General features: G+C 36.3%; 1 protein-coding gene across 10 annotated transcripts; it reads left to right on the top strand.

Annotated features, from left to right (window-relative positions):
* The first annotated feature begins 805 nt into the window (after positions 1-805).
* On the top strand, positions 806-3,829 carry LOC141585932 (cell division control protein 6 homolog). Of its 10 annotated transcripts, XR_012519442.1 has the most exons (7): positions 837-1,129; positions 1,537-1,564; positions 2,661-2,735; positions 3,017-3,119; positions 3,247-3,302; positions 3,392-3,457; positions 3,630-3,829. XR_012519442.1 is itself a non-coding variant. In XM_074407011.1 (5 exons), exons 3-5 carry the CDS (start codon positions 2,691-2,693, stop codon positions 3,321-3,323), a joined length of 225 nt encoding a protein of 74 aa, XP_074263112.1. In that variant the 5' UTR covers positions 841-1,129; positions 1,537-1,564; positions 2,661-2,690; the 3' UTR covers positions 3,324-3,361. The 10 variants fall into 10 exon arrangements, 3 of the variants coding, with proteins under 3 accessions (XP_074263112.1, XP_074263111.1, XP_074263113.1); XR_012519439.1 differs by lacking the exon at positions 1,537-1,564 and having other exon boundaries at positions 839-1,129; positions 2,579-2,735; XR_012519443.1 differs by lacking the exon at positions 1,537-1,564 and having other exon boundaries at positions 852-1,129.
* The last annotated feature ends 7,103 nt before the right edge of the window (positions 3,830-10,932 follow it).

Here is a 10,932-nt window from a genome sequence, read left to right as displayed (position 1 = left end):
ATTTATAAGTAAGCTCAATCTAATTTGAGAATTGTAACATCACATGTAGATGATTAATACAATGTAGATGATTAATACAATGTTGCCACCCTTGAGCCGGTTTCTTCGTTTAGTATGATTCCCGTGTAGGTAATCCCTACGCAGGTTGGTACAGGAGGTTGTCCAAAGTATTATATGTCACCCCCATAATCCATAATGCTTCATATTTGAGGATTGTAACATCACATGTAGGATGATTAACACAATACGGGTTGGTACCGGACGTTGTCCAAAGTAGTGTATATGTCACCCCCATAATCCATAATGCTTCATATTTGAGGATTGTAACATCACATGTAGGATGATTAACACAATACAGGTTGGTACCGGACGTTGTCCAAAGTAGTGTATATGTCACCCCCATAGTCCATAATGCTTCATATTTGAGGATTGTAACATCACATGTAGGATGATTAACACAATACAGGTTGGTACCGGACGTCACTAGTAGAAAAAACCCCTATCGTGACGCCTTTATCGTGGCGGTTCTAATAGAAACGACGTAAAAAGCCCAAAAAAATGGCGGGAGCGAAATTTTCATGTTATAGGAGGTCTATTGTGGCGGTTTAAAGTAAGAACCGACGTGATAATATAAAGTTTATTTATGGCGGTTTCAAATTAAAAACGCCACCATAAATCTTTTGTGGCGGTTGTATTAACAACCGACGTTAATAACGTTGTTAAAATAATGATAAGTGACAATATTTTTTAATAAAAAACCGCCATCGTATGTATTTGTGACGGTTGTAATTGTACGGTTACAACCGAGGTTAAAGATAACAAGTCAAAAAACCCTTTTGCATTCACCTTACTGTATCTAACAACTTTTCATTCCTCTTCATCTTCCCACACCATAAACCCTCCGCGACACCCTCAATCATCATTACCCACACCGCCGACCATCGTTAACTTTACTCACACCACCGTCGACAACCACTGTTCTAGCCAAGTTGATCTTCGTCTACATCTCAATTTCAACTCCGACAACCCACTTTTCAAACTCGCTACTACTGGTTGTTTCCGGCGACACCACGAAGCAACGACACACAGTCTACCTGCCTCTTCTTTAGCCACAACAACATCGAAGAAGGTACTTTTGTCGACATATCAATTATAGCATCTTCATTAAAATTATACAAAGTTGCATCTTATTTTAATCATACAATTGATTGTTATTGTATTATTAAAATTATTGTTTTTTTTGCTGAAATTATAATTGATAAACTATATGATTGATAAAGTATGTGGGTAATTGGGATGAAATGAAAATGATTTGGGAGTGAAAAATGAATATGATGAGAAAAGAGGTAAGAGATGATCGGTTGAAGTGGTAGAATAGGATTACAATGGAAAAAAAGTCCAGACCAGACCTGGTTGTTGATAATTAGTTCCATATGTTCCTGTTTTAATTGAACCCGATTATGAAATATTTATGAAGGTTTGGCAACTGGCGAGTAGTCACCCCTAATTGTCTTTCATTTTTGGCAACCTATATAGGTGAAACATTCGATATCAAGTTGTTGAGGTAAAAACATTCCTTTTTAGGTGGCTATTCCTCTTGTTAAGGAGGGTCATACATATTGAGTTTGATGCTGGACATGTGTATTGAATATGTGAATAGGATGCCGACTCTGCAATATCTCTAAAATTTGAATATCTTCTGTTTTTCTTCTTCAACTACCTGAGTGAATGAATGACAATATTGAGTTACTAAGACGAGTTAAACAACTTTGTTCCAAACTTTGCTGAACAGCAGTAATGTAATGATTAAATGGTTAAGCAAGCTACTTCCACTTACTAATAGGAATCATGATCATAGTACTGAGCCGACCGGTTAATATAAGGATTAAATGGCAGTTTCTTTCCTCTCGGATTCTAACACTTCAATATCACTCGCAGAGTAATTATGTTTCATTTTGTTCAAATTTGTTTGGGAATTGATTCCATTGACAAGGAATTTAGTGATAAATTGTTAACGTCGAGCAGATCGCCGCTTAAATAATCTTCCGATAATTTATTTCCTAAGCCGAAATGGAATCCTAGAAATACTTCCTCCGTCTCAGTCAATTGTTTACGTTTTATTTTTCCATAAGAGAGGTCTTAACTAAAGTTAAAGAGATGATAGGTAAGAGTTAAATTCCTTTTTTGGAATTGAATTAGTATTTCTGCTTTTAATGGAGCCAAAGACTCCTAATCTATTGGTTCAACCTATGATGAATTAATGCAGAATAACTCACTAAGCTAGTCATTTGTTAAGCAAACTTTGTTTAGTTGGTATACTGAGGTAAAAGCTTATTCTGCAGCATTCCCTGAATTCATGTGTCTATAATTTCTGTATCTAGGATTGAATTTGAAGGAAATCAATAAAATTCTTAACAGTAATTCTAGATTTGAATGTTGTTCGAAATTCAGATCTTTGTGACAAATATGCCATGGAGACTAGTTTATAAGTTGGTGATTACCCTTTTATCGCCAGATTGATTTTAGGATGTAAACTCGCTTTACGACTGACCATTTGCTCGCTTTGTTTTGCGCCAAGGTCGTAACTCCAAAGCCTTTAATTCATCAAGGTCTTCTTACACTTCCACGTGCTCATTCCTGGACGTCTTTTTTCCGAGCAGATAAATGTTCAGTAGCCAAATGTGTTGAATATGAATTGTAATTCTTCAACCAAGTCTTCTGAAATCTTCTCTAAGGTATGCTGCTTGATCGAAAATGACTCTGTTTGTAAGAATTTTCTTGTTAGACATTTCTTATGAAATGTTTATGTATTTCTCATATGCAAATACTTCAGCATTTAAAACCAAAGAAAAAAAATCAATGGTTCGACGACTGCCCTGAAGAACATACAAAATCTATATGCACAAGAAGCGTAGTTGCCAGATAAGAAGTTGTTGTTGTAAGAGGCTTACATGTGATCTTGTACATGAACCTTTAAAAATGGATGCTTAAATCTGTTCCTTTTATATTGCATCAGGTTGTTAATTATTGTGAGCTGGACTACCTTGTCACGAGAGATGAAGTGCTGCACGAGCTATTTATGTATACTCTGATGTCATTTTCAAGATGTATCCTAATAGGTATATTGGAAGTATAAATCATTGTTGAGAGTCTTTTAATTTGCTTGCATTTTTGTACTAAGCTTTTTAATATTCCATATCTCTTTTAGTATACCAGATTATTCTCATGCCGTTTGGCTTGTTTCAGGAATCGCTAGTGCAATAGATCTAGCTGAATGGTTTCTTCCTAGATTGCAGTCAACTGTAAGCTCTTATCTTTCATGATAGTCCTATTTTTTTACAAGTGTCATTGTTCGTCTTGTGTTCAGACTGAGCTAACGGGTGTATATTAGACATGAAATCAAGTCACTGCATAAGGAATTCATTTTTTCGTTTTATTTTGACATGAAATATATGTGGTATGTGGTGTTATAATTCAAACTTTTGAGCTTTTTATCTTGTTTTTGCTTTATATATATTTATATAGGTACCCTTGTTTTCATTATTTGATTTTTAGTAACGCTAGACGTTGATTTATTAATGCTTAGTTTGATTTTCTTACTATGGGATTTGTTTACTGTGTCATTGCAGATTTAAGAGTAAGAGTGTCAATTGACGAGATAAAGAATGTTAAAGAGGTGTAGGCTACCAAATGTTTAAGGAATAAGTAAATGTTGATTAGTCTATTAAATAAGATGTGTATGTGATTATTTATACACTTCGATGTAAAATTTTTGAACATGGACATTATTGTTCTGTCGATGATATGAAAGTTTTTGGATAGTTGGTTACATTCTTGTGTATGTATTGCTTGTTCATTTTGATATTGGATTGTCAAATTTATGGGAGGTTGCTACAGAAATTTAGGTAGCAATTTTTTTTTTTTAAAAAAATACCTATTTATGGCGGCGGTTCTAAGTTAGAAACGCCACGAGCTATAGTGATGATTCTTAAGTAAAAACCGCCACTATAGATAATCAATGGTGGCGGTTCTTAAGTTAAAAGCCGCCACTATAGTTATCAAAGTGATCATTGAAATATCTATGGTGGCGGTTTTCTTACGATAACCGCCACTATAGATGAGTTACATTGGCGGTTCTTGTCTAACAACCGTCGTATTATATAAGTCTATGATGGCGGTTTTGTATAACAACCGCCACTATAGGAGAGCTATAACGGGTTGTTGTAAACCACCTACAACCGCCGTAAAGTTTATACGACGCCGCGATAAACGACGCACCCTAAATCTCTAAAAACCGCCACAAAAGGTCATTTATAACCGCCACCGTAGGGGGTTTATCTACTAGTGCGTTATCCAGTAGTGTATATCAACCCCATACTCCATAATGTTTCTTCGTTTAATATGATTCCCGTGTAGGTAATCCTAAACCCTAATCCCTAAACCCTAAATCCTGAAACCCTAAACCATAAACCCTAAAACCCTAAACATAAACCCTAAATCCCTAAACCCTAAACCCTAAACCCTAAACCCTAAACCCTAAAACCCTAAACCCTAAACATTTTTTAAACAAAATTGGTACCGGAGAATGTCCAAAGTAATATGGTTAAACATTTTTTAATCAAATAAATATTTTAAACAAAATGTCGATGACAATAATGCCCCTCAATTTCACTAAATCCATCCTCCATAGTTGCAATATTTCAAGGGTATAATTGAAAAAATTTATTTAAAAATTAAAGGGAAAATAAATAGGGAAAACATTCATTCAAAGCGCCGAAATGAAAAATCGAAAGAAGACACCCCCAAATCCAGAATTCAAAACCCTATTTCGCGAAAAATTAAAAAAATTAACTTCCCTCCAAGTCGAAAATAATGGATGTAGGCAGAGAATATTGGGGAAATGTTCTAGATTGTTGTCAAGATATCAATAAGGGAATAGACATGGGTGACAAAACAAAGAGAAGACGAAGTAACATGTTCGACCAAAGCAAATTTGAAGACGTCAACGATAACGTATTTCCATACTTTATTTACACTTTTTCATTTGTTAATTACTCAATATTTTAGATTTAATTGAACAACCGTATTCACCATGAAGCTTAACAACGAGGGAGAATCTGATGGCGAATATGAAGAGGATGAATCAAAATCCGGAGACGAAATCAATCAGTATGTCTTTAAATTAATTTCATACTCATGTAAATCCTTGTGCTAATTAATTGCGGAGATGTACTAAAATTAATCTCACCGGTTCTTTTGAAGGACACCCATTCAAGGATAGAAGCATCGATAAACCCGAGAAGCGTGGAAGGCCAAGGAAGCTTCACAAATCATCTGGCCCCAGAAAGGTAATATTTAAATTTTAAAAACCCCTATTAGTACTCCCTATTAGTACTCCCTATTAATTCCAATTTGTTCGATAAAAACCCCAATTTTTTATCTTTAATTTCGATATCCTCCAATGCGCCTTTATCCTCATAAAGTAATGGAGCTCATTGTCAACTTAAATAGTAATCAAATCCAAAGGGTAAAGCAGTCCATTTTTCAGACGATCCTTGACCTCAAAATAAACAAGTCACTGGACCGTTTTTTCCTGGCATGGTTGAGTCGTAGGTGGAACCCTAGATCCTGTGAACTGAAAATTCGTGATGATTATATTGTTAAAGTTGATGAGGAAATGATTGGGTGGGTGCTTGGTTTACCATATGGTGATGACGCCTTCGACTTTGAAGAAACGTCTTCAAGGCGTCTAGAGTTTAAGGAATTGAAGAAACACTATGAATGTTATGGTGGTGTCCCCTACAACTTCATCTACAATGCATGTATATCTGAGGTCAAAAGTAGAGTACTTTTCTTGCGGCATTTCATTTTTTATGTATTAGGTGTCCTTCTCTCGTACTACGAAGAGCAACTTTGCAAGTCCAGAGTCGCTACGAGCGGTTGTTTACGATTACGTTTCTGAAAGTTGGAAATGGAATTGGTCTAAGTTCATTTTACAAAGGATGGTGAAATATACTTGGTGAAGGTACATGTGATGGTATTTCAGTCAGCATTAGTCTTGATGGTAAGTGATTCCTCATTATATGTGAATAGCTTCAGATATGGTTGTTAATTTTCCCTGAAAGTTGCACTCCATAATTGTGCATTGTCTCTGTCACGTGTTGTACTTGCAGATTATCTATCTTGATAGGTTGAACTTTGAAGGTAAGGGCCTTAGGTGGAAAGTTGATGAGCCAAGATTGGGTGCATGGCAACACTGATATTCAAAAGGCAATAGCTGGCGATAGGGTAGGTGATTCGAGGATCATTTTGGAAGGTCCGATGTTGTTCGAATGTCGTTTATGGCCAACCTTACCCAATAGGTCCACGCTATCGTAGACCAAAGTGGCTTGAAGGTAAAGGGTGCTCGGTGACTAAGGGAATGGGTGTTGATGTGGATTTGAAGAAGGTGAAGGTAAAGCCGACAACGGTAGGACGTAAGCGAGTTAAAAAGGTCACAAAAAAGGAAACAAATAACTGCAGTGTTGAAGATGTGGACCAAAAGACATTTATCAATGAAAGGGTTGACAAACTTCTACGCCGGATAGTTCTACATCCCGCCAAAGCTGCGTATGGGTTAGTGCATGGGAATTTTTAGGATTCTGTAGTTGCTTTCATAAAATAATACAGTTTGTGTACTTTGATATCGTCCATATTGTTATTTTTTAGGTGCAAAGACGACTCAATTTTCAATGACGGAGTAGTTGAATTGTCGGTCCGTCGTGTTCGTCAAGCTATTCTTGGAGAAGAACCAATTGGTGTAGAGGTTGTTGAAAAAGGTTTCCATCTAAATTACATTAACTAATTGTTTAATTTTTACTAAATCAGAATTTGATTAACTTTTTTACTAGGTAATGGAGGCTTTGGCAAGGGTAATCAATTATACTTTATTTATGGAAGATCCGATTGACACTCAACACTACATACTTTGTCCAAAACTTATGGTAAATTGTGAGACATATTCAACTAACTTTGTAATGTACAATCTTAGAACTACATGTTTCTTCAATTTATGTAGGGGAGATGCTTGATCCGGTTGTGAAGGGTAGAGGTCATCATAAGTTCATGCCGAATATGGCCACCCTAGTAAAGAAAGATGTAAGTAAGGGGTTTAAACTGAGTGAGACAACCCATGTAAGTGCCTTTTCTTCATAAATTTGCATGCATGATGGTTTTATCTGTATTTATTTGTGCCTGAACCTTCCATGTTTATTGACTAGTTCCATGTACCTGTATTTGTTGATGGCCTCTGGATGTTGTATGTGGTGAACAAGTGTAAAAAGTCAGTACGCCTTTACAAGACAACCGATGATTCAGTTGACAACACGAATGTTCATGAAGCTGTGGTAAGCAAGCGTTATTAATGTCCTAATAACGTTTCGTATATGTTATGTACTACAAAAGCATAAATAGCACAACGCTAATAGATGGAATTTTCTATATGTTTTTTCAGAAAAGGACGTTGGAGAAAGCAACAAGTTTGGCCGGTGGGATTTCGCTCAAGTGCAGTAAATGGCAACTGAAGGAGAAGAAAGGAGTGGCAATTGAGGGGATTCAGCAACTTACGTCATGCACCGTTTTCTTAAGTTACTATATCCATCCGATGGAAACTTGCGTAACTTGAGAAAGACGGTAAAATGTGCCGTAAGTTAGCGTTAGGATTTATGTTGGGTCACCAAAATAACGGGAGCAGTTACATCATTAAGAAACTGATCGGGGAAGTCTATTAAGAAAATGACTTGTTTAATTTTATGTAAATTTGTTTGTATACACTTTAAATTAACGAATTGCATTTCCACGTGAAGACAACGTAGTAAACGGACCATTTCGCACACATCTTCAAATTAATTACCAGAGAATATGGAGTATGTACATTGAAGCTATACAATATACGTATTAAACGGACCGTACGGCGTATGTACATTGAACCTATACAATATACGTAAAACTGACCATTGAATATGGAGTATAAAAATGAAAAGACACCATCTCCATCTCCTATATATATATGTGTCCCCATAAATTTTTTTCTCTCACAACCATTCCATCAACACAACCAAAAAACCCTAAAAAACCTAAATGGAAGTTGTTTACCCATACAAAAGAATGAGGTGGGAACCAAGGGTCTATACCCCAAATAAATATAAGGTCAAGGGATACAACAAGACATCACCGGCATTCGAGTTGGTTCGTGCGGGGACCTTATCATGTCCTACATCCCGCCAAGATGCGATACGGAAACTAGGTGAATCTTTGCCCTGGTTTGCGAGCATGGGGGGGCGCTTGGTACCATAACGAAGGTGGCCGTGATGAAACGAAGAAGTATAAAATGTCAATTAGTGGTGGTTGGCCACAACCACCATATTGTCCATGAAAATGGACAATATTCAATTAGGAAATGTCTTGTTTGTTTTTTATTTTATGGAATAATCAAAAAATATTAATATATAATGTTTATGTTTATCTAAGTAAGTTTCGTTCTTTTTAGATCATTTCACAGAAGTAAAAATATATTAATGTTATAATGTTTATGTTTATCTAAGTAGGTTTCGTTCGTTGTTAGATCATCATATTACATAATGCAATATTATAATATCCGTATCATAAAGCTATTAAAATAACGCAATATTGTTAAGATCTTATCTCTCTTTTTTTTAAATTTTCTCCACAAGATAATCCTATAATCATGTTCATATTGTACTAATAAAAAAAAAAAAAAAATACAAATCGTTTATTTTAATATCCCACAAAAAAGTGGCACCCATTCATTTCACTTCCCATATAAACCGACTGAACAGAGAAGTTGAAGAGACATACCGTCTGATAACGTCTACATCACGCCTACTTCTTCATCATTATCAACAAGGTAGGTTTGATCTCACATTTAAACTTAAATATGTTTATTAATAATTTAACAAGTATGTATGTTACCGTATATGTTAAAGAATTATTGTTCTTCATAAGTAGAAGATGAAGTACTTGATGGAATATTGTTCTTTGTATACAAATTTTGCCCTAAATTTATACTCTGTACAAGTTTAAATGATTATTGTTGCTTAGTCACCCAAGATGCATGCTTGTTCTTCATATATTGATGTCTTGATGATTCTGATTATAAGATATGTAATCCCCAAATATGCATGTTCTACATATATTGAGGTTTAGGTTTAAAGGATTGATGATTGTGAGTTTTGAGTAACATAATGTATCTCGTTAATCTTTATGCATGTTTGATCTTCCTGGAATCTTTCGAAGAAATTATGGATATGAACAGAAAACGGAAGTGCGACCCTTTCTGGTGGAAGTTTCAACATCCAAATAAAAGACAAGCGGTTTCAAATCCGGATTGTCCTTGGGAGGCAGAAATAACAAAACTAGAGGAAGAAAGATTTCATAGAAGGGCTAGGAATGTTCCATATTCAGCCACGTATCAAAAGGAAAGGTCATCCTCAAAGGGACAGATGAGAGATCATCCGCTTACGAAGTGGGTTCTAATGAGGACTTGATGGTGGGTTATATAATACCCAGTGTGCTGGTGGAAACGTTCGTGAGCAAGGCAACAAGGGGATGGTATACCTGGTGGTTCCACTCGGGCCCGACCATTGAACGTATTGAAGAGCAATCACAGATCGAGAACCTCTTCTACGACGAAGATTATAAGAGGCGATATTGTCCATGACTTTATTTACTTTTAAGTTGATCTATTAGGGCTCTATGTTTAAATTGGTATGTAATTTTGTAATTATAAACTCATGGTTTCTGGAATTAAACTTATGGTATGTGAAATTAAACTTGGTCAATATAATTAGACTTCATTAAGTAGATGATTGTCTTCATTATGCAAAATGCAATTTCATTCATATGCAATTTACATGACAAACATACTAACGGTAAAATTCGTAAGATGACTCATACATCGATCGATTAACATCTCCTTCCATCGCATGCAAAGGAGGAGTAGGGTCATGATGCACCAAATGTGCTTCTGCTAGGGGTAGAATAAGGTGAGGGTAATTGCGATGCACCAAATACGCTCCTTGTAGGAGTTGATTGCGACATATCAAACTGGCTCCGCGTAGGGGTACATTGTGACGCACCAAAAAGGCTCCGCGTAGGGGTACATTGCGACGCACCAAACTGGCTCCTCGTAGGGGTACATTGCGACGCACCAAACTGTCTTGTAGGAGTAGATTGCGATGCACCAAACTCGCTACATGCGATTATTTAAATGATTGCTCTCATTAGCGGTGAATGGGTTTGGAACATTAGTTTTTTTTTCGCAATTAAAAAATTATGACGTTATTTAGAGGGTTATGCAAAAAAGCCGAGTAAAGAATTTAGTACAACAATGAATAACAATTACTATATTACTCACCTTCTTATTCTTTTTAGCATCGGAGTTCTCTTGCCTTTTGGTACCCTCCCGCATCTTCTTCTCACAACAGATCCTGCAGACCACCTTCCCTCTCTCTCCGCCTTCCTCTTCATATATCTAATATTGCATTCCTTAGGCTGTAGCCTTCTATGACCCCATACCCTAGAAGAAACACCGCCAGGGACATAGGCGTCTATAGTTTCAACACCAACAATCCCCTCCAACTCCTTAATTAATTCAGAAGTCAATCTATCATATGTTGCATAAGTTTCATCGTCTCGAAGCGCTAGTGTGGAAATGTAATGGTTCCTTATAGTTACCTCCAACGACTTCTTCGCACGAGCCGAGGCTTCCTGATTATAGTACCCAGTTTTGATTGTCTCGTATTCTCTAACCAAGTCCTTTCGCCATCGATCAAGTATATACTTCTCCAGGATCACCTTCACATCTTCGATAACCATGCATCTAATAATATGTCGACACAAAGATACCCTTGAACTCAAATAACTTACATGAGC

This window comes from Silene latifolia, chromosome 6, assembly GCF_048544455.1.
Source record: "Silene latifolia isolate original U9 population chromosome 6, ASM4854445v1, whole genome shotgun sequence".
Lineage (NCBI taxonomy): Eukaryota > Viridiplantae > Streptophyta > Magnoliopsida > Caryophyllales > Caryophyllaceae > Silene > Silene latifolia.
Note: the sequence above shows the minus strand (reverse complement) of the source record. Positions and strands in the feature narration are given on the sequence as shown.